Raw genomic sequence first — 24,942 nt, 5'->3', positions numbered from 1 at the left:
CCTTACCGTATAGATGCTGTTTTGAGAAGTTTCGATAAAGAAAAATAATTCATGTAAAATTTTTCCTACTGCAGTCAAAATGACTGCTATTTGATGTTCTAGGCATTTCAAAATCCATGTTGTCCCAGTGTGAATTCCTGTTCAGCATGCACATACATTTGTGGTTATTTTTCCACTAATTAAGTGCATTCTAACTCCTCCTCACAGATTTATTCATATAATCGGGATTCGAAAAAAAAGCCCAAAAGTCAAAGGGAAAAACCCTCCATATACATTCACAAAAGATGCTTTTGAGTGATCAAACTTTTCCGGAAGAACTTGTAGATGACAGTTTATTTCCACTTCGATTTGTATGGCCGATTTTTTCTATATTGCTCTGCATTTGATTTGAGCCACAGATCCTCACTCATTAAAACAACTTTGACTGTACTAGGTCAGTACTTCCCAACCTGGGGCCATATGGCCTCCTTGCAGTCCTGAGATACTCTAAATATCTCGGCCACAGGTGAGAATTATGTTGAAAAGGAGCCCTGACAGGCTGCTAAAGCGCTGTGGGGGAAAAAAAGAATTCAGATGTAAAGAAATGAAGGTACAAGTGAAATATGATAGTGGAAAAATGTGACTACTTTCAGAATGAAGCGGAATTGCCCATAGAGTCAGGACCATCTTAACACATGTGCCCACACAGACATAGCCCTGGGCCTTGTGTGCATAGGAAAGGCCACACAATAATGAGATTTGATTTTTTTTTCCAAAATAAGTATGTAAATTAGTGTTTAGGTACTGCCAGTAAAGTAGACCCCAACTGCCAATGCTGCTAAAATGACCCTGCATAGAACCAGGGCCTATCCAGGCATGGCTCTGATATCAATAGGGACTCCTACACGATGAGATATGATACCATGATTTGCAAGAGTAATTAGATCAGTAAGTTGTTGTTTCCAGCTAAAGTAAAAGACTACAGAAATTTTTTCGCCCAAAGGTCCATGGATGTGGGAGTGGCAAGGCATATATAGAACTGCCCCCCCCCCCCCACCCTGTTCACTCCACCACACGAAAACTCTCACTGAATCAGGGGTTAACTTCACTCATATTTTTCTTCAATATCAATTTGCTCACAAAATCAATTTGATATTAAGAAGGGCCTCGTTCCTTGACAGGGAAATTGGGGGCCTGTATACGACAAGGGGTGCCCACAGGCAGGGCCATGTTAAAAGCATCATTTGCCCCCAGGATTTTTCTGAGGCCCTACCAGGCAAATTCTCGAAAATTTCAACCAGATCTCATTTTTTGTGAGGCCCCTGCCTTAAGACGGCACTGCCCACGGCGAAAATAGATTAAGAAACACTGTACTAGGCAACCATACCTTATTACTGAATATTTTTGGCCTAACATCACAAACAAAAATTTTCAACGTTCACATTGAATCAGATTTTAAAATGCTCATAAATGTTCGAATACAATATCATTCTTACTGAATTATTATTATCATTGAATTTAATGCGATGAGTTTTAACTCGAATTTCTATATTAACTAATGTACTTTCAATTTCAAATATGAAAATCTTTCTTTTTCAAAGAAAATCATGTTAAAACATAATTGGTAATTTTCTCTCATTTGTACTTTACGTAATATAATTTTATGAACTAATATGTATTACAATATGAAATGCTTTCTTTAACAGGTGAGTAAAAATCACTTTTTTTTTTCGTTCATGAGATGATTTTGTTTTAGGAATTAAAAAACACTGTACAAAAGACTGACATAATGAATTAATGATCACTTTTTTTTTTCTTTCAAATAATGATTTCGTAACATTGTTTGTAATTCTTTTCTCACTTGATTCACAGACAATTAGTTTTTCCCTACTTTTTTTTCCCTCGTTTTGAGGTGTTCATCCAGAACATCTAACCATTTTAGGTTACTTTGGTGTTGCCGATGTGCAGTAAGCATCCTGTTAATGAATCTGCAAGACATAAATTTGGTTCAGTGCCTTGAAATGCTTGTGTACATAGGTTATCAGAATTGAACTTTTTTCAATTCAGAGAGGCGAATGAAGGTTGTTTTACTGGTTCAAATGACACCAAATTCTGATACCAGACACATCTATTGATGTGCTCACTACTTATAAAATTAGGAAATAATACTGAAATTCTCAGATTAGGGGACACTGCTGTTCAAAAAAATCATTCTATGTTTTTTTTTTGGTTTTCCCGCTGCAAAGCTTTCTATATTTTTCACAGCCATATTCACAGACAGAGTTTAATCGACAGATCGAAAGGGATTGGTTAAATTCAAGATTTTAACCAATCTGTGTCAATCTCTAATCCTTTAACAGATTGCAGTTAAACTGTCTGTGAATACGGCTGTTAGAGGTCTATCGAGAATAGCCAGTAAATCAGCATTTGTCTGCATGCTTGAAGGGATATTGCAGACCTACTGTGCTTGGTTGAGGAAAAACATGATTTTATGAATGCATAATTTAGCTGGCAATGGAGAGGACCATGTCAAAGATCAGAAGATATATGTCAAGCGGCAAACCACTTATTGGTAATTTTATTCTTACGTGAGTGTCTGTTGTCAGAGTTTGATGTCAGTAACAAACTTGGTACGAGTCCAGGATGTTAAATTTGAATAATGCATACACAACAAATGAATTATTACCTGAAAATTAATCACTGTCTATGAGCTCAAAGTCTAAATGTGATAGGATGGCAGTGAAAGCCCACATACAATGCACTAATGTTTATTATAGGATAAGCTGCCAAAAATGCAGTTAAAAGTTCGACATTACCGAAAGACAGAGGTTTTATGAGTGAAATTCATTGGCGATCCTGTCAAAATATGACCAAGTGTTGCTTGCCAACATGCAAGTAATAGGGGTAGGTATAGCCTTTCTTAACTTCACACTCAGCAGACTAATAATTCTAATAGTACACACACACATATGCTCTTGGAAATAGCTTGTGTGCTTGTATTTGGAATATCTGCAAACAGAGATGTAAGATGCCCCGGCTCATTTCAGGAGTTGAACTCATGAGGGATGTCCAACTCGAAGCTGATGGGGTATGCTTACAGTATTTCAAGTTTATTTTTACAAAGAGCATGTATGGTTAAGTAGTAGCTGATGGTACAGTCATACAAAACTTTTACGATTGAACAAAAGGAGCATAGGATATTGCTCATCGTACAGCATTTGGGCATCACTGTCATGGCCTGTTGGCTATTCTATACAACAGATGCAAATTGGCTTTCTCTGAGAAAGTAAGCAGCTCCAACTCATGCACAATCAATGCTGTGAAGACCAGACTTTGATCAATCCAGCACTTTTAAACCATTTCACTTCAACAAATATATGACATCCATATTTGTTGTGGGCATCTTTTTCTCAGCCACCTCGTTGGGTATTTTGCCTGTTGTGGCATTGTATTTGTATATGTGTACCCTATTCTGGCACTAAAGTGCATTTTCAGTGCATATTGTGTGATGAATATTAATGGGTTTGATGTGCAAGAATCACCCTCTCACATTTGGACCATCAAACCACACACACACACCTTGTATAACAATTTATCTCTCATATACATGAATTTAACTTACCTTGACTGCTCACAGAGGGTGAAGAATGAGAACCTCCACTCTTCCCATTTGGCTGCCCTAAATATGATGCAGGAACCCAACCTTTTCTGCCTTTGTCGAGAACACGGACATACCACCAACCAGCGCAACCAACTTTCTCGACTTCAATGATGTCACCTTCCTTGAGAGTCGCTTCCCCAACATCAACTGCTTCATAATCACCAAGAGCCACATAACGCCCTCCAACCTATACAGTAAAAGATAATAATTTCTCTACATTACTCTTATTTTATGTAATATTTCCATTATATATATATAACTGATTTCCTGTGTGTGTGTCCTGTACACAAATCTACAATTTTAGAACGATCGTCACCAGATTTTGTATATGTACCAAACACGATTTGACTTGAATGACAGACTATTTTAAAAGTTCATCGGAGCTGGGCAAATGATCAAAATGTGTAAAAAGCTTGTTGGGCAACAATGGTTTCTCACTTCAACGATGCCTTTTAGAATGTTTACTTTGCTCATTGAGATTCCCAAACAATACATTTAAACATGTTTATTCCTTTACAATTTCCCCAGCTGTATGGAAGAAACCCGGGCAGCACTAGGTATTTTTGCTAGTATGGTAAAATCTGTCTTCAATGGAACCTGCATTAAGCGAAAACTTGTCTTCAAAGGAAAAAAAATTGTGTTCCAGTGATTTCTATGACAAAATATACACTAGAAAACCTGGATTAAATGAAAACTGTGTAATGTGGAAACTGAAAGGAAAATTTCACCCTTTAACGGAAATTTCACACAAACACTCTAAATGTTTTATGACCAATAGATCATACAAAATGTTAAAGTGCTCCACCAAAATTTTTTACTCCATCTATGCTTGCAAATGCGATCATCAACCCCTTAGATTAGCAAAAACCATTTTTGTACTTGATGCTGTGGTTTTGATAAGCTAGATGTAGTAAAGCAGTTGCTTTCTTAAATTGTAACAAAATTTTTCCAGAAAAGAAGGCTTTTCCATGGGAGAAATCGGTGTAAGGGTTGAATTTCCAAATGATATGCAAGACTTACAAAATTGTATGCAAGCTGTGTGCATTCCACGATTGCAAGGCTGGAATTAATTTAAGGGAGAAGAAAAAGGTGAAACTGCATTAGTGGCAAAATTTAGGAGAATGGCCAACTTAAGGTGCTAACAAAAATACAGTCATAAAATCATTGAATTTTACAGGTGGTAAGAGGGCAACAAATTCCTGTTGCTCTTACCTTCACAAAATTCTCAGTTACGGCCCTGATGCTGAGGATTACATAAACATAGACAATAATTTACAAACTGAACCTGACATGACAGATAATGACACTCCAATTGAAAACTTTTGAGAAAGTTAAAAAAATGTTAAATGTCTTTATTTTAGAAGAAAAACAGTGTAGGTCGGAATTTTATACAGATGCTGTCAAAACTTAAATAAATTATTTAGTAATTATAGACTGATTATTGATTTACACACACACATACACATATTCAATTATTTTAAATACAATTAATTTTATCTTCTACTTTTAAATTATTTACAATTCATTTATTTTTTATTTCAATTAACTATGAGATCGTTACATAATTTCACACATTATATCAATTGAACGTTTATTAAGCAGAAACCTGTGTTTAACAGAAAGAAAATCATGGTCCCTTGTGGAGAAAGGTTTTACTGTATATTCATGTTACCTATATGTAAATTATTTGAAAAAAAAACTACCTCTGATGTAACGACAAAAACATCTCCTTCGTCATCTTCATTTTCTGTCTCAGAGAAATCGTCTGTACTAGACCAGCCATCATCATGGCTGTCTGAAACATATCCTAAACTATTGTTATCATCTCCTCCTCTTCCACCTCTGCTATAAGGAAGACTTGCCAATGTTGCCCTCCTTCCCAACTCTGCATGTGGTTTCCCACTGACAGAGTTGCTTCGGTAATGAGTTGGTCCATTGTGCCAGCTGACGCTACTTCTGCTGCTCCTAGACCTACGATTAATAAAAAATTAGGATTAAAATATCAACAGGAACAGAATGTTGTTTTTGACACTTTATGAAACTGACAACAATCAAAATAAAAAGCTAATCGGACTGCTGTACGTCAGGTTTGATACTATCAGTTTTTGAGTTGGCTATTGTAGGCTCAATTTTTCTTTCTCTTTCGATGCACGAGATCATCTACCAGATATTACTACTTAACATAATATGCACCTCACAAACATTCCTCTGGAGAATTTCTAATGAACTGGTATATGCAGGAATGCATTGTGTGTGTATCAGGATTTTTGGAAGGAGGGGGCGATTCACCCTACTTACCGGTCACACCTTGTAAAAATGTGTTTCTCTAATGTACTGTACTTATGCTGTTATAGTTAACTTGTTTCAAGTTATACGAGTGATGCCATCTGTTTTCCATATTTTAAAGTGAAAATGGCAAATGCTAGTATTTTTATGTTATGTGTTGTGTATTGTGTTCAGGGTCTGTCTGTCTGGACTCTGCAGGGACATCTACCAGATACGACTAATCAGCACAATACATGCTCGATTTGATGAACATCCAATTTCCAAACTGCATGATTTTGCAAACTCATCTTTTGGCCCCAAACAATATATTATTTTTCTAACTGTCTTCTCCCAGTGTTATCCAAAGATATAGTGTCTGAGAGTAATTTCACTCTTCTCCAAAGTTTTAGGGGTATTTTAATAAAATGATGGGTATTTTTTTGTTTAATCAGTATGAAATAGCACTATTAAAAAAAAAATACACAAAATTTCAAAGAGTATTTTCACTCTAGAGGAGTAAAATTTAATTTTGGATGCACGAATCCTGCATCTAGATGGGCATTGGCGAACACTGGTCTTTGCCATTTACTAACTTTGAATTTATGAACTCTTTTTTTTTACATACGATCAGGTTCATAAAATCAAACAGACTAGGGAAATTATGAGAATACCTGCAAATAATATCTGCTCTACATGACCACAACTGGGGGTAGGGGCAGGCAGGTCTGGTGCCTGAAGAGGGGGGGGGGACAAGTCTAACCTCTTCTTCAATATTACAAGCGGGCATCAAAATGCATGCTTGCCTCGACTGACCAACATCTTGTTGCAGCCCTGTCCATATAGACCTATAAGGTAAAGAGGAGGCTGCTCCTATCAGGGACACCCTTTCAAGAGGAAAAAGCAGAAGAGGAGAGTTCCTGAGAATATTTTTCACACAAGTGATGTAATAAATAAAATTATTGGTCATATATACACTGAAGAGCCAAAAAAACTGGTCCACCTGCCTAATATCGTGTAGGGCCCCCCGCGAGCCCGCAGAAGTGCCGCAACACGACATGGCATGGACTCGACTAATGTCTGAAGTAGTGCTGGAGGTAATTGACACCATGAACCCTGCAGGGCTGTCCATAAATCCGTAGGAGTAAGAGGGGGTGGAGATCTCTTCTGAACAGCACGTTGCAAGGCATCCCAGATATGTTCAATAATGTTCATGTCTGGGGATTTAGGTGGCCAGCGGACGTGTCTAAAGTCAGAAGAGTGTTCCTGGAGCCACTTTGTAGCAATTCTGGGCGTGTGGGGTGTCGCATTGTCCTGCTGAAATTGTCCAAGTCCGTTGGAATGCACAATGGACATGAATGGGTGCAGGTGATCAGACAGGATGCTTACGTACCTGTCGCCTGTCAGAGTCGTATCTAGACGTATCAGGGGTCCCATATCATGCCAACTGCACACGCCCCATTACCATCACAGAGCCTCCACCAGCTTGAACAGTCCCCTGTTGACATGTAGGATTCATGTCATTCCATGGATTCAGGAGGTTGTCTCCATACCCGTACATGTCCATCAGCTCAAAGCAATTGGAACCGAGACTCGTCAGACCAGGCAACGTGTTTCCAGTCCTCAACAGTCCAATGTCGGTGTTGTCGTGCAGTCATCAAGGGTACACGAGTGGGCCTTCGGCTCTGAAAGCCTATATCGATGATGTTTCGTTGAATGGTTCGCAAACTGACACTTGTTAATGGCCCAGCATTGAAATCTGCAGCAATTTGTGGAAGTGTTGCACGTCTGTCATGGTTAATAATTCTCGTCAATCGTCGTTGGTCCCGTTTTTGCATGATCTTTTTCCGGCCGCAGCGATGTCATAGATTTAATTTTTTACCGGATTCCCGATAGTCACGGTACACTCGTGGAATGGTCGTACGTGAAAATCCAAATTTCATCGCTACCTCGGAGATGCCATGTCCCACCTCTCGTGCGCCGACTAAAACATCACGTTCAAACTCACTTAAATCTCGATAACCTGCCATTGTAGCAGCAGTAACCGATCTATGCCAGACACTTGTTGTGTTATATAGGCGTTGCCGACCGCAGCACCGTACTCTGATTGGTTCCATCTCTTTATTTGCATACGCATGACTGTGTACCAGTTTTTTTTGGCTCTTCAGTTTATAAGGGTGATGTTAACATTAATTGTCCCATTCTTCAGCTGGGATTACCAAAAAACTGACAGTATAAACAAATTTAAGGTTTAAGATAGTCATGGTAAGAATGGCCATTGCATCTATGAGGTGGAATTTGCAGCGGTGAAAATATGTGATAAAGGAAAAGGACACACAAGTGTCGAGTCTTTCTTTCAATTTAAAGTTTTTGTAAATGAGTTTTTGTGATTCACCTGCCAAATCAATTGTGCCTCCTTGTTAAGGTGCAAGGTAGAGTTAAGTTCTAAACAGAGGAAAAAATTATATAGAAAAAGGTTTCAATAGCATTTATTTTTCATAGTAATCAGAAGAAATAGAAAATGGGTGATACCTGTGGCCAACAATTGGTGTGTGGCTATAAACTCCATTAATAAAGCTCAAGTTTTGGATCTTATCCGAGTGTTGCTTTAGATTTTGATCTGCAATGACATGCATTTATCAATGAGACGTTAATTGAATGAAAAAAAAGTTAAATATACAGAAAAATAATTTTGAAATGTATTTGCTATAAATACCTTTTAAATGCTCGAACTGTTGGAGTAGAACTCTCTTGATTTCTTTAACCCATACGTCTTTTACTTCAACAGAGGGAGCCTGGATCAAATGAAATAGTATGATACAGCATAGCGAAGAAACACAATGTCATGAGAAAATAAAAATTAAAAATATTATGAAAGAGAAATTCAATTATTTGAGATGGTGGAAGAATTAAATTGAGTGTTATGATGGTGTTATCTGGATGAGGAAAGCTGAAAAGGGGAAGAGGAGAGATCAAGGGTGTAGCGAGGGGGGACTTGGGGGTCTGATTCCCCCCGAAAATGTGAGGAAATTACTGAAAAAAGGGAAAAAGATGGCCAAATCGATTATTCTATCACTTTGGTCCCCCCCCCCCCCCAGGAAAATGAAAGTGGTCCTACCCCCAAACGAAATATACGGCTTTGGAATTTGGCCAAATAAGGGTAGCACATTTAAATGTTATCTTTGTTAAACACATAAGGAGTAATGTTAAAAGATGAACAGGTGCTTGGATGTACTTTAACTCTTTAACGCCCAGATAGAAAACCCTTGAGGGTCATGAAAATACCAAGTTTTTTGTGTTCGAATTGTACTCGTCCAAATTTCGGCCACTTTCCCTCTCCCCACCCTTTCTCCATGAGTTTCTATTCATGCCACCCTTTGCATTGACGTTAACCCTTTGATTTCAATGGATTTTCGGGAGATAATTTGTCTACTGCAAACACCCCTTTCCTCACAGTATTATCTCTTTGTAAACTGCATTGAGTACCCTTAGTCCATTCTCAAGGAACATTCTAGTACATCAGCTTTTAAAGTCCCATCGATAGGGCGTTGCAGTTGTCTTTTCCGTTCCCGCCTCTGACAAGGGTTTTCATCTTCTTCCCCGTTGGTGACAAAAGCCCACCAAAACATACCCCCTAGTTGGGCCGACTTGAGGCGATTATGGGCATTAACCCACTCGGCCGACTTCAGGCAATCTGAGCATTATAGAGTTAATATGACATTTGCCATGCCATGGCACAAAAAAAAAAAAAAAAAAATCAATGCAACAAGATATAGATGCAAATATTAAATGCGGAAAAAAAGTTTAAAGTCTTTAACATGAGATAGATTTAAGCTCTGCTCTGATAAAGTTACTTTAAATTAGAGATGTGTGCACAAAAAATATACTAAAAAAATATTTTTTAAAAGAGAAGAGCTTCAAAAAAAAATTTAGGTACCTTTGATTATTATTTCTTGGAGTAATTCTATTGATGGTGACACATATAAGTTCGAACCACAAAGATGTCCTGGCGCATACATCGCGTTAAGATCTGCTAGGCGTACTGTTCATTATCATGCAGCCACTGGCACGGGGTATTGTTCACGGTCAAATGTCTTGAAAATTATATGCTTGTTGGTCATGTTGAATTATTGATGAGTATACGGTGCATTTGGACACAAGTGCTGATAATTGTGATGATAATTTGATGAATTGTATTTTTTTTAATTATTTAAAATAACTAAAATGTATAAAACAAAATTACACATGGAAGAGCAGAGGCCGCCCCCCAAGAGGGAGAACCTCTCTCAACAGCTGTACATCACGAAGTGTCCTATCAGTTGCTAAGCACAAACCAAACTCAACACACTTTTTTTTTTGGTGAGTTTTTGGAGGAATTCCTGCCACACTTGATGTCGCAATGAAGAAACAATGTCGATTCACAAAGGGGGTTGCCGTAGAAATGCTGTGGTATTATGCCAATTCTGGTAGAGGCGTAGTTGTATATTCCTTCTGGTCTCATCCCATTGTGAGAATTTTTTGGAAAATACAATGTTGCTCTTGAACTTATGAAAGGATTTCCACAAACTGTTGCTAAAAATATATTTCCCCATTCTTAGCGTGGTGCAGAACACAAGCTTAGGGGAAATGTATGCATTTCTCTTTTGCAATTTTCAATCACGAATTGAAGGGGGGTTGATCAAAAATTACGAATAAATACAGTATCCAGAACATGAATACACAATAATATTGGAACAACACTCATTTTCCACAGAAAAATAATGTTAAAATAATTCAAAACTGATATAATTACAGAAAAAAATTATTTCAGAAATAATGAAAGTTAGGAATTAACCAAAGGAATAATTTCAGAATAACTGAATACTCATAATTACTGAATATTTAGAATCAATCAGAGGAACAATTCATTTCATACCGTGCACCGCCCAGGCTCTATCGACCATTGTCAATTTTAGCCATTGCCCTGGATGAGGGGGCTAGGAGTAGAGGAATAATTAGAAAGTTTATGAAAGTCTTCCATATAACGAAAGTTTCGATAGCTGGTTGATGTGATGACAAATCCAGGAAAGAAAGTTCAATTGGCATTGCAGTGAATCAAACCGGTGTCTTCTCACTTGCCAGGTGCACACCTTAGACCACAAAGCCAACAAACCTTTCCTTAGAGCTAGTGTGCACTGAACAGGGCCATACATGGACAGCCAGACGTAACTCATGCCAAAGCTTGCAATTTCTGACACTGCCATCAGATGGTGACTTATTTGAAGATGATGTCACTCTCTGCTATTACAATATAGGTTTTGACAGCTGGTTGATGAGAAGATAAATCCAGGAAAATTCAATATAATAAAGGCTGTTTGACTCAAGAGCCTAATTGGTCCACCAGTTATGATGTCACTGACGATAAGAAAAGAAATTGAGAAGTTTATAATCATACCTGGATGATAAAAACCTGTGACCTGCCATGAAGCCATAATTCAAATTTCCGTTTGTCGCCACGATAACCCTTCATGTTCTCAGTCAGACCAATCTGTGATGTCTGAAACATGGATTGAGAAGAGTTAATACAAAGAGTGCAAAAGACTATGAAATTTTTACTATCACCCTTTAAATCAATTTCAGCTCATGTGCTGAACAAAAAAATAGAGCAAATAGCTCACCTTTAGAGCATTTTTAAATGCATAGCTCGGATTATCATCTCTGCCATATTTCTTAGTGAAAAGAACGAGCTGCTCATAGAGAAAGATGTAACGAGAGCGAGGCTTGAAACGAAGCTCTCTTATTCGTTCTTTTTTCCTCTCCATCCAAACGCTGAAGGCACTCTGCAGTAACAATTTCCCATAATCCGCAAGGTTACCCTGAAACCACATGATTAATAACATGAAAATTGTTTTCCATTACTGTATTTTGATCCAATAATATAGATACTTGTATTACTATAACACTTTATTTCACAAAATTTCATTGTCAAATTGAATTTCTCTTTCAAATTGTGCATTTTAATCACCTAGTTATGATTCATAGAGGTTGCTACATACACCGTAATTCAAAACTATTGGGAGAAGCTTTAAAGTGGTAGAACGCATAAAAAAAACATGTTTTGCCATAGAATGTGTATGATCGAAAATGAAACATGAAGATGCAACTACTGTCAATAGGCAGTGTATGCACTTTGTGAGGATTTTATAATGAATTGTTGGATACAGGAAAGTATTTTGTGTGGGCCATTCTCACGATATTGGCCGAAATTGTGTCCCCAACAATTTACATTAAATATATTTAGCATAAAGCTTTTTTTTGGTCAATTTCTATTTATATTCCTGCCTCTGACATGTCACAACTGTATAATTTTTCAACCAATAGATTTTTCAAATTCGCTTGAACAAATTTTCATTTCTCAAGGAAATGTCCTTCTCCTGGCTGCAAAGACTAGCTTGCATTCTTATTACGGGAGCCTTACCCAGCTCTCCCTTCATCGCCCTTGAAGCTACTCTTAAGATACCACCTCTGAGATGGTACCTACAAGAAGAAGCATTTAAAACTATGTATAGGATGGAAAGAAATGGTACATGGTGCAATCGACCTTATATGGGATGCAAACCTTCTTTCAAGAATCATCTTGACAGCTGTCTACTGGGAAGTGGAGATCCCCCTATCTACTAATGCCAAAAGACTCCTGTTCCAAAACAAAAAATTTTACTAAATGCTTCACTATCCACATACTCAGGAGAAATGAAGTTGCTCACATAATTGATAACATCTCAACAGGAGTTATTGAGTGTTACACTGATGGCTCTAGGATTACTGGTACTGGGGCTGGAGCAATTTTCCGCATCTTTGGAGTGGATCACGACTACCGTAAGATACATTTGTATCTAGGCAAAATGTCCACAGTCTTTCAAGCTGAAGTATTAGCAATAGCCATACTGGCTGAAAGTCTGATTACCAAAGGGTATCATGGCAAACAAATTGTTATCTTCTCAGACAGCCAAGCAGCACTACTGGCTCTTGGCAACTTCCTCAAGTTTCAATTGTGTGTAAAATACTGCACTGACATGCTGAATAACTTGGCAGCATTGAGCAACAACATCAACCTTTACTGGGTTCCTGTTCACACAAATTTCCAGGGAAATGAACTCGCAGATCAGATAGCCAAAGAGGCAGCGAACATGAAGCTATCTGGACCTGAACCTTTCTATCCTGTTTCGATGTCAACCATCAAAGGAGATGCCAAACAATGGATAGAAGACAAACACATGCGGCAATGGAACTCAAGGCAGGACTGCAGACAGGCCAAGCTGGCCTTGGGAACCCATCCGAATATTGCCAAAAAACTTATCACATTGAACAGGAAACAAATTTGACAGGTTATACAGATCATCACTGGTCATGCTAACCTAGTGAAACACCTACACAACTGTGGCTATACAGATTCACCTATTTGTCCTGCGTGTGGAGAAGAAGACGAAACTCCACTCCCCTATGTGGGACGATGTCCCGCCTTCTCTATCCCAAGAAGGGACTACTTCGGTGATCATCAGGTGACACTAAGTGAAGTTGTTAATGCTCCCAGCATTTACAACCTGGTAAATTTTCTCAATTACACTAAACACCTAAATTCATGGTGAGTTTCAATTCTGCTTTAACTTGAACTTTCGTGCATTAGTATTTAATAACTTCATGCTGAGTTCTCAGCAATATCTCTGAGACCTTCTCTGCTCCTTTTCTAAAAGGGCACCGCAGACAGGAGCAGCCTCAAATTTTCTGATATGGCTTTACCGGTTGCGGTTTTCCATAATCTCCCATATACAGAGATTCAATATAATGTGGTAACAGATACCATAACTTTCGTTGCCGGAGCAGCCACCAAACTCTGGGAATTTCCACAGAATAATGTTTCTCTTCATTCTTACATGACCCACAACCCATGTTAAACCACTTGGTGTTAGAGCATGGGCAAAATTTGCCTAGGCTTTTCCCTTATGGGACACCAAATGATGATGATGATCTCCTGGCTGTTCTCTGGCCCATTTTCACATTTCACAACAATAACTTTATCATAAAACAAAAATATATTCTTTTCTCTTCCATAATACATGTTTTTATCACCGGTATACTTACATATTCCATCTTTTCTTTTTTTTAAATATAATTTAAAATATTTTTTATCAACAGTTTATAGCAGAATGAAAAATTTTCCCAGTTTTTTTTCTTCATACCATGACATTCAAAAAACATAGGCAGCAACTGGTGTTCTAGGGCTTGAACCAATGAAATACTGTTTTGAAAAAGTTAAGAATATTGTAGGAATCACTTTTAAATACATAGCTCAGGTTATCATCTCCGCCATATTTCTTAGTGAAAAGAATGAGTTGCTCGTAGAGAAAGATACTTTCTTTCAAATCAATTAGAATTGGAAATTACCTCACAAATTAGACTTATTCAGGGGGAAAAAAAAGGCAAGTGTTTTTATTAAATGTCCTTCTCCCGACTATATTTTTTGTAAGAAATACATAATTAAAAATTGTTTCGCTTTACCCCATGTTTCAGTTCAGAGACCTCTATTATTCCTGGAAGTATATGCTTTTAACATGCTTAGTTTTTTATCAGTGTTGTAAAATATGTAAAAATGTCTTTCTCCTGGAATTAGGCAGGAATCAGACAGTGACACAGCTATATAGATCGGCAGACCTAATTTTAGTTTTAAGGCCTACATCTCCTTCATTATGGGGATCGCTAATGGCGTGATTACTGATTACTAACTTTGAGAAAAATAATTTAAAAAATAATACTACAAGATAGCAGAATTCCCCAGGAAAAAGCAATATGATTTTATTTTTCAATTTTTGAATTCTAATTTAAAAATATCTCGTTACACACTTAGCCATTACATGTAGGACACATGGGGCTTGTCAGTCAATCATACTCTCTTCTTCTACTCCTTTGTATTTTCTAAATCATCATGATGTAGGGAGCACTCTAAATTATCTTTCAATATTTTCATCTCTGTATTATTCATCTCGTGCCTTTCATATTCTACCCTTTCCTTTTTTCTTTCATTCACTTTGACTTGCCAACAGACTGTTAGCAAATTATTCTATGTATATTATAGTTACTTTACAAAAACCCTACAATTGCTCCATCGTAACTCAGTGATATATTTGAAATACAATTACCTACTGCTTATTTATGATCAAAGCAATCAAAAGTTAGACTTCTAGCAAATTCTACCATTCAATATTAAGGATAAAATGTGAATAAATTAGACTAGGATGCGGTTAAATGCAAGCAATTATGATAATTAATATATATATATATATGTTTGTTTCTCTATAAGACAAATATACTTGAAGACAATATTTACTATTTCTACACTGTTTGCATGTTATCTTATTCAATATTATATCGTATTTAATATAATATATATATATATATATACACATATATACACACACAGTTGAATCCTGTTATAACAAACTCCAAGAGACCGGAGAAATCACTTCATTATAAAGGAATTTCAGGTTGTTTGCATTGTTCCTATATAAACTTATCTGAGGGTTAGAAAAATGTTTGTTAAAATGAGATTTTTGCTATAATGGCATTCGTTAAAATGGGATTGTTATATATATGATGTAATTTTTGTTATATATATTAAGGATTAAATGCAAATAATTCAACTAAAATGTGGTTAAATGTGATAAATAAATATATGCAAGACTAACTATTGATGGCTGGTATGACCAAGGATTTATTTATTTAAGATTTGGTTACGTTCAATTCAATATATTTGATTCAGCAAAGTGCTCTTGCATGCTTCCTATCACAACGGCATCATGACGGAAAGTGTCATCTTGTCTTGGCAGAGTGGAAACAAGTGATAAGGGTGGGGGAAAGGTACAAACAAGTTTTGTTGGTCACTGATTGGACAAAGAGAGAGATAGGTTTTTGGAAGGAAAAAAAGAGAAAGAAAGTGTGCGTGCCAACGCACCTAACAAAAGGAAAAGAAGTAAATTTCCCTATATTATTCCATTACAATATAGTAGGTGGGTGGCCAGAAAGAAGATTTGATCATAAGTCCAGATTTCTTGATTGCAACATAAAGCTGCAGTAATGTTTAATCTGAAGACTTCACTTTGAGAGTGTTTCTTCTGCTCTAGCAAAATAAAACCTTTTTTTTGTCTCCCGCCCCCGCCTTTTCTTCTTCTTTGACAAACACATTCTATTTTCTTTATCAATATTAGAATTTTTTTCACCACATGTGTGCCTGGCACTGTGATTTACTGTTTGATATTGTGTAAAAATAGTTTATATTAACTTTATATTTCTGATGTAATTTTTGTTTTGTATGCTCCTGCATGTATTTTTTCCACCACAACTCATAGGAAGTTGTGATTTGCCAGTTGCAATTTAACTCTTTGGTGATTTTTTGTTTCTTTCTGTATTTGTGTGTTTCTTGAATAACTAATAAAATGTTGAGTTGTTGTTAAAAAAACCTGTTGACTCCATAAAACTGACAATAAAAAAAAGCAAGAAACACGAATAAAAACAGAAATAAAAATACATTGGACACAATTCTCTGGTCAGATACAAAATGTTACATGTTACAAGTCACTTTTCCAAAAAAAATTGAGTTGTTCACATTCTAGAGTCTCGTTCGTCAAAATTTTGGAAGGTGACAAATTTTTGTCCATCTCTTTGGATTTAAGAGGAACCAACGGAGGCAAATTGCAATAAGTCAAAAAGCCACCATATCACATGTTTGCAAAATACTGTTTAAAAATTTGCCCTCGTGAAATTTTGCAAAAGCGACTTATTACGTTTTGCCACCTGAGCACAGAATTGTTCAGAGTATCAGTGCTTGTCCGAATCGAAAATGAGCTACCAAAATAGTTCATCATTTGATCATTTTTGTCGCACCACGGTCATTTTCTGCACACGAGGGCTAATTAGACTGGGACCTACAATTTATTGCCGATTCCGAACGGCAGGCTTGTTTTTTTTTTATACTTGTCGAGAGGTTGGTGCGCTAACCCCTCGATGGGGGACTCCCTGCGGTAGCAATTTTTGCTCCGGTCATGTCGCCATTTTTGTTGTACCCCTTGTGTCGGGAAAGTTTTCTGACAAGGACGAACCGGGTATCGAACTCGCGATACCTCTAAACATCCTTTGGTACTTTAGGCGAGTATCTTACCGACCTGGGCTACCGCGCCCGCTACCAAAATAGATGGAACATGTTGGGAGTGTCAAGCACAACTATCATGTTACATGCTGAAACAGGCAAAAATGTCTCATGTTGGATTTGTCTACCTCTTAAAATGGATAAACTTGAATTAATTTTTTTTTTTCACCATGAATTGAACAAGCTTCACTGCTGACTATATTTCATTAATGAACAGGTAATAGAGTATCCCTACAAAATTTTTTTCATTGTTTGGTTGACATTTATTTTTGATAACTACTTCCATTTTATGTCCAATTTCATGAGTGACTCATTTAGAATTAATTGATGTATATAAAAACCAATAAAAACCTATTCGATAGCAGATGACAGTGCAGTCACTGCATGTTTTACTTTGAATAAAGTTGATTAGGGCAGGTAGAAGAGTGACAATAAAACTCTTATTGAAAGAAGGTTGCAGTTCCAAAAAGTTTGGAAACTGCTGCAGTAAGCCAAAGGTTTGTAGCCTTTTGCGTTCCACAGAACTTTTGTGCAACTAAAATGAAGGTGACCACTTCACAAAATAATGGCAGTATATATTATGGCAATGTAAAACCAATGAAATAACTGTTTTCTAAACCAATCTCACTTCCCCTAAAAGCTTTACAAGGAATCCTGTTTAAAAACCCTTGCTTTAGGAGATTTCTCATAGATTTAGGGGAATGCTAGAAACATAAGCGGACGCAGAATTTTCTCTCAGGGGGGGGGGAAGCAATTTTTATTCCTCCGAAGGGAGGTTTAAGGTTTTTTCCTGCAAAATAACACTATTATCTCGGCTTGAGGGGGGAGGGGGGGGGGATTCTAACCTAAGTACCCTAATGGCGAGAAATGTCATGTGTATAGCCATGTCCTCAATGTTTCTCTGTCTGAGGAGTGTATGTTCTATATTCAAACTAGTGCCATCTATCTTCCAAATTTGAAAAATAAGAGAATCAGAGAAGTTGAAAACAAGGAGAGAAGAAACAACGAGAGAAGACACTAATGGCCACGGATATGTAAAAACGAACTTTAACAGCCAAGAAAGCTTGAATAAAATCAAAAACCCGGAAGATTTCAAAATTAATTCTAGCTGACTCACATAGAAACCAGTGATAGCTATTTGATGCATACTATCATTGACATATTTCAGGACTTCCAGCATGGCATTGACAGCTTCTTGAAGTTCAGCTTGACCAGTTCCTTCCACGCAGCAACACTTCAGTAGATCCTGAATGCAATGAATTAAAGTTGAGTTTATGAAGAAAGCGTGTAACGCCACCAAACCAACAACAAAAACGAATACATTTATTAATATCATTGATATAAAATAAGCTTCAAATTGCACCAAGTTCACTTAAGAAACATCTCCCTCTGATTGTTTTAAGGCATGTAGACATTGCAATCCAAGACGATCTAATTTCAACAAATTATGCATATCACAATCAACTCTTCCAGGATCTCACGATGGAAAACTATCTTTGCTGTAATGCCCTATTTCTGTGGAAACGATTGATCTTCCAAATGCGGTCTGGGGGAAAGTTCCTGCACACCTCTAACGGATATGTGATACTTGAACCAGACAAAAACTGCCCTAATTGCAGTAATGCGTCAAATCAAATTTTCGATTTATTCCATATGCTTATGGAATGCCCATTATTCAATTTACAACGTGCTGCATATTTAAATTCCTGTTTTATAAAAACCCAACACTTAACTGAAAGAATCTGCTATCCTCTATAACAAAGTTCTCTGAGCTTCAAACCCAAAATCTGTACTTTTTTGCAATGACACGTTCAAATTACTAAACCTTTTAAATTGAACTGCTCTGTATTGCTCACATGATATCGACCTATGTCCTGTATTTGTGCTAACCATTTGCATGGGTTTGGCGTCATAAGCGAAATAAAATGATTGATATAAAATAAGAAGACATTGTGTTAATGAATGTTTTACTTCAATTTGGTTTAATATTATTGGCGTGAGAAGAAAAGAATAATTTTAGATTATTCTGGGATGTTGGCTCAAAATGTAGAAAGTTAAAAATACATGATAAACATTTTTAAGAAACACACACACGTTTCATGTATTCAGGTGAATTGGGTGCATTAAAAAATTTATCATACTTCTCTGAATGCTAGAAGGGACATAGGTGTTTGTGCAACAGTGTGTGAAAAAATTACAACAGTTGGCAACCTATTGATTGTGATCTATACGTGGATCCCCACCCTTCTTCTAGTCGATGACAGGCCATTTTTACTATGGTATTTTTTTCATAAATCATAAGCAACAGCTCTTCTGCATAAGACTTCAATCTTATCACATTACTCATTGCCTATTATTCGAAGATATTCCCTGCTGCGGAACAGTTAGTATAATTGAAATAGACTGACAATGAGCGACCAAGCTCATTTCCAGCGTGTGGAACCCACCATTGCAACAATGGTGGTCGACTGAAGTTGGTTTTCTGTGGTTTCTAACTTTGAGGCATAAATGTGGGCCAATCTCTACTTTAAAAAGTCTCACCACAGAGAGCAGCAGGCCTATAATAGTACAATTATATTCAATCATTGCACTTCACTCACAGTTAGAAGAACTGATGGCAGATGGCAAAAAACCTCCACATTAGGTTCACAACACACACACTCCAATATGCACCAATTCCTCAGAAACGCTGTAGAGGAATGTGGACGAGGTACATGTGTGGTTTAGTAGTAGTGAGAAAAAGCAACCCACACATTTGTGGCACCAGGTCTTGAAAGGGATACAGCATTAGTAGGTTCATTTAGCAAATGTTAATAAAAAATATTTGCAATGCACCAGAAATCAGACATTGAGAGAAAATTTAAATTAATCACATAAAATGACCCATAAATGAGAAATCAAAATCACCTTCAAGAGAAGTTGGTACTTTGTAATTCTCTGCACAGGTTTCAACAGATAAGCTCCTAAAGGTAGCTTATGGCCCAAATTTTTCTGACACTCCTAGAATTTCAGAAAAAATTATCAGTCAGTTCAAACAGAAGGCAGTGGACAAAATTTTCAAATACGAGTAAGCATAATTGCAATTTGTCATTAAAAAAGGCAGATTTTTTTTATTATTTACCTTGAAAAATGGGTTATCATCTCCGCACTGCCTACGCAAAGCTTCAGACTTGGGCTTGTTCAGACAATAGGTTGTATATAATTTATGGAAGGCATCTCTCTATATAAATTTTTAAAAAACAGCTCTCATTAAGCATTCTGTTGTTTAAAAAAAAAAGACTTCTATGTGTTTCTAGGCAAATGTCTTATTATTTGTTCCGATACAATTCCATAACTATGATTATTCTCAACAGCCATTCCTCTAATTAATTTTTCAATACTATGCGGAAAAATTAGAAAGGTGTATGAAATACAGGGTGTTGCAAAAAAAAATCACCTGATTTGAAATGTGTATATTACAAAAAATATTGAACATAGACACTTAAGATTAATTTTATATTACATGGCTAATCATAAATTTTTTTACAAACCAAATTAAAAGTGCTCAATATGTCCGCCTTCGGATGCATATATATATATACAGTAGTCAAATTTGTCCCAAACTTTCGCGTGCATGTTTGCATCCACTGCTTCTACTCCTGCTGTTATACATATCTTCATTTCGGCTAATGTAGCTGGAAGGGGGTGACACATAACCGTAGTCTTTTATAAACCCCCACAAGAAGAAATTGCACACTGTGAGGTCCAGTGATCTTGGAAGCCAGTGATGTTTAACACTGTATCATCAGGTCCCGTATGGCTGATCCATCGTGTAGGAATTTGATTGTTCAATAGTTCTTGGAAGTCCAAACTCAAATGTGGTGGTGCCCCATCCTGCTGGAAAATGGAGTCATCCGAATCAGTTTCTAACTGTGGGAAAAGCTAATCTTGACAAACACTGAAGTGGCGGCAGAAGAAAGAACACTACCTGTCGGCAACTGCGTTTAACTCGAGATTTCCTTCTTTCTACCGATATATTATTCGATCAAAACAGATTAAAAGCTGAATAGTTTTTTTTTTAAATGAGATGACTCTTTTTAAAACACTCTGTATATTCACTTTAAATTGCAGATTTTGATATGCCATACTAAAACGCATCTGATTTTTTATCTTCATAACTATTATTTTTCAATGAATAATGTGGTTGACTTCCAAAAGGATTGTGGGGGAGTCTACTCACCCTATTTACAAAACACCTGCCAACTAACTCTGGAGTGCTGCTACATGCTTGGAGATCTCTAAGGAAGACACTGGAAAAGAAAACTTATGATGATTTCTAATAAAAGGATAATTTTTTTGTATCAATTCTCAAAATGTGTTATGAATTTATTGATCACCAGGCATTACTAAATTTCAGTACGCCTAGAAAAAGACAATCTGATAAACATTAGGGATGAATAGTGATTTCTGGCCGAATAACTGAATATTTGGCTAATGTTTTGGCCAAATACTGAATATTCAACGGCCGAATATCAATTTTCTTAAAATTAATCACAATTATGAATAAAATTGGTGTTTTTTAAGGAGATTTTTTTATCACCAATGATTTTATTTTTAATTAAAAATAAAATCATTGATGATTTCAAATGACTGATATTAAATCTTAATTTATTATTTGAATAAACAATAAAAAACTTGTAGTCGAAAGATTTTTTATAGCCATGATATTGGCAATCAAATTTAAAAAGAGATATATTGTATTTTGATATTATACATAAGGAATCAATTTTTTTTCCAGCACTTGTTACAATTTTACGCCATCTAGATAAAAATATTTCTACTAACTCTAAACTAATGATGCATCATAAAATTCATGAACTATTTTTTCATTCTTTCTCTCTGGATGTTCTTTGGTCCTTTTGCCTCCCCTTCAGTAGCTTAATATGTATCTTGTCTAGATATGTTCGCAATCTTGTGGCGTGATTTTCAGGATGGGTCCAAGGTAACAAAAAGTACATATTCCGCTGAGCAAAGCATAGATAAATAATGGAACAATTCAAGATACAATTAACAAACTATGAATTTATTGAAATGTGAGCGGGAAACAACTCACAAGCAGCGTTGTGTTCAATTTGGCCACTATGATGATACTAAGTTGTGCAAGCAGCAACCCAGTATGCTGTTGCCATCTAGTCGCCTGGACAAGATACACCCTCCAGTAGTGAACTTGACTTGTGTAATTCATGCTCACTTCTACCTTATTGCAGAAGGATTCTATTTTCAGTTTCATGCTTTCTTTATCATAGAAATTCACCCCGCCATAACTTCTTACACAGAGGGGATATACACCACACAATAAAACATGAGTAAATTTCTAATTTATGTGAAAAATTTCAATCAATATAATTTTTTAAAATAAGTTTTTTGTGCTTAGATTTACAGATATTCGGCCGGATAACTAAACATTATTTGGCCGAACCAAGTATTAGGCAAAAGGGCAGAATGCTGAATAGCAACCAAATATTCATCCCATCAGTATTAAACACAATGACTAAAGACACGTAAAGTGTGCATAATTCCTTTTGATATCATTATATGAGGACATATAATAAGGAATTGATATCATTATATCCTGATCGAAAACTTTCATAGAGAGAGAGCCACACAGTAAAAAATTTAAATCGTAACTTTTTAATTTCTAAAAAAAATACTTAATTTTTCTCAAATTATAAAATATGCCCCCACCCTGTACAATTCTAAATTCTATAGATTTCGTTTACTTTTTGAAACAATACATTAATTATACAATACATTTTAAACACTACATCATAATGGTGTAAGGAAGCCGGAAATGACAACTTTCATGGACTTACTTGCTATGGAACAAGTAAATATCCTCCATGTTGCCGAACAGGACATCAGCCTTACCATAAAGTGAAGAAGGCACTAAGTCTTTCATTGGTGGGTTGTTCATTTCACGTTTATAACCCTGCAGTGATTAGATAACGGAGAAATGTATAAGTGCACTTGAAAATTTGAATACTTTGCATGCGGTGCATGGAACTATAATTCAAATACTTTGTACTTTCAAACAGAGTTTTCATTTTAAAAATGATACCTTGCATTAATAATTTGAATACTTAGCACTAATAATTTGATAAACTAGCGGATGTTTAAAATTTATAAATTCAACTACAACCAACTTATATGAGTCTGCTAGTTATAACTATTTCATAATTATAATTTAATAATTAACCTAGTGAAAGAATTAATTAACTACTATAATAGATTGATATACTCCGAACAGTAAAAGGTTGGTTCTAATGAATCAATCATAATGAAGTTATTAATTCTGGATGCATTATCATAATTCCTTGATAATTAACTGATTGTATATTAGCATGTTTTAATATCAATTATTTTGTCTTGTTCTGCCATGTGCAATCAGACTACGAGTCAGGGGGTCATCCCCAACTGTGAACGTGGCAAGACTATGGAGGCGATGCCCTAATAAGGCAGCTCCCTACGGTTGCGGCCACAGCTCTCACTCTGCAGTGATTATCTTTATATTAATTCACATAACATCTCCTTCTCCCGTGACAGCCAAGCAGTGAGCTGGCATGACAAAATATTGATACTGTGGTAGTCGAGTGGTCATATTGACGGACTTGGATGGCGAGGATCTAGGTTTAGCAGTGGCACGACAAAATAAGAATGAAATTGTTAATTAATCAATGATTTTGCTTTTATTATGTCATAATTATATAATAACCATGGTAATGCACAAAATTATATATGTAGTCCTTTTCAAATACATTCACTACTTCACTAAACACCAACTCTGGCCATTGCAATTTACTGCCATTAATGAGATGCATTGGAAATGAAAAGGCACTATCTATTGGTAGTAACCAATTTGTTGCATTGTAAAAACTTCTAGTATATGTTTCACCTAGACCTGATGGAAGGATTGCAAGTTCCTTATAGATCGAAGTGTGTGTTTATTTTTTCTCTTTTTTTTTTTCTATATTGCACCGTTTTGTATTTTGACGTTCACTGTGTTTTTTTGTCTGATTGTATGTGTATTGGAAAAAAAATGTGACAGTAGGTGGCCACTAGTATGAAATGCTTATAATAAGAAGTTTATATCAATAAAAACAGATTATATACAAAATTTGACCATTAAAAAATACTTACTTGAATGATGCTGTCAAGTTCAGCGACATATGCTTTCTCAGTATCTATAAGCTCTGACATGACATGGCTATCGAAAAAACACAGGAAAAATTGAAATAAATACACAAGTAAGACAAGAAAAACTATCGGAAATTATACAAATAAATACACATGTTTACCTGCGCTTAATTTGTAAGTTTTCTTGGCACACCTTTGGAGTCGTCGACTGAGACTCAACATTCTCAGCGACTCGGAACAATTTGTTTGGCTCTACTGGAGTTCCACCAAATCGAACTTCAATTTTGAACTGCTGGTAAAAAAAAAATTAGTTTACAGATCACATCATAAGCGTGAACATATTATTATTTAAAAGAAAAATTGTTTACAAAATTCATGAAATGCCAAAAGGAAGTATTTTGAAAACCAATTGTTAAAGTCTAATGGGAATATCTCAGAAACATACATATATATATATATGTATATATATGGAAAGTAATTAATCAAGTTTTAAATAAGAATACCAAACAATCTACTGTGATCCCGAGCATAAAAATTCTAGGGTCTGCATCAGAATCATCTAATACTAAAGAGATTGTAGAAACACTAAATCATGTATTCTGTAATCATAACACTGATACGCCACCTGCTGTTAGTAATGGAATTTTTGTAAATTACAATATAACATCTATCTTGAATTCACTGTTCCTGA

General features: G+C 36.1%; 1 protein-coding gene across 4 annotated transcripts in view; it reads right to left on the bottom strand.

Annotated features, from left to right (window-relative positions):
- Positions 1–1,627: 1,627 nt before the first annotated feature.
- LOC149068368 (guanine nucleotide exchange factor DBS-like) overlaps positions 1,628–24,942 on the bottom strand; it is a 142,163-nt gene continuing 118,848 nt past the window's right edge. For all 4 annotated transcript variants that reach the window (XM_089251436.1, XM_089251437.1, XM_089251438.1 and 1 more), the window contains 14 exons: positions 24,413–24,540; positions 24,255–24,321; positions 22,931–23,046; positions 21,298–21,367; positions 20,200–20,298; positions 19,986–20,078; positions 18,196–18,324; positions 11,560–11,757; positions 11,337–11,438; positions 8,619–8,697; positions 8,435–8,522; positions 5,344–5,611; positions 3,602–3,827; positions 1,628–1,967 (listed from right to left, as the gene is read on the bottom strand). In XM_089251436.1, coding sequence (XP_089107562.1) covers positions 1,918–1,967; positions 3,602–3,827; positions 5,344–5,611; positions 8,435–8,522; positions 8,619–8,697; positions 11,337–11,438; positions 11,560–11,757; positions 18,196–18,324; positions 19,986–20,078; positions 20,200–20,298; positions 21,298–21,367; positions 22,931–23,046; positions 24,255–24,321; positions 24,413–24,540 — 1,713 coding nt within the window. In that variant the 3' untranslated portion in view covers positions 1,628–1,917. The remainder of the gene's footprint in view (positions 1,968–3,601; positions 3,828–5,343; positions 5,612–8,434; positions 8,523–8,618; positions 8,698–11,336; positions 11,439–11,559; positions 11,758–18,195; positions 18,325–19,985; positions 20,079–20,199; positions 20,299–21,297; positions 21,368–22,930; positions 23,047–24,254; positions 24,322–24,412; positions 24,541–24,942) is intronic.

Source organism: Pholcus phalangioides, unplaced genomic scaffold (assembly GCF_987345545.1).
Source record: "Pholcus phalangioides strain wild (caught in Gottingen) unplaced genomic scaffold, Ppha-v1.0 ptg000027l_1, whole genome shotgun sequence".
In the NCBI taxonomy this organism is placed as follows: Eukaryota; Metazoa; Arthropoda; class Arachnida; order Araneae; family Pholcidae; genus Pholcus; species Pholcus phalangioides.
This window is presented reverse-complemented; position numbering and strand designations above follow the sequence as displayed.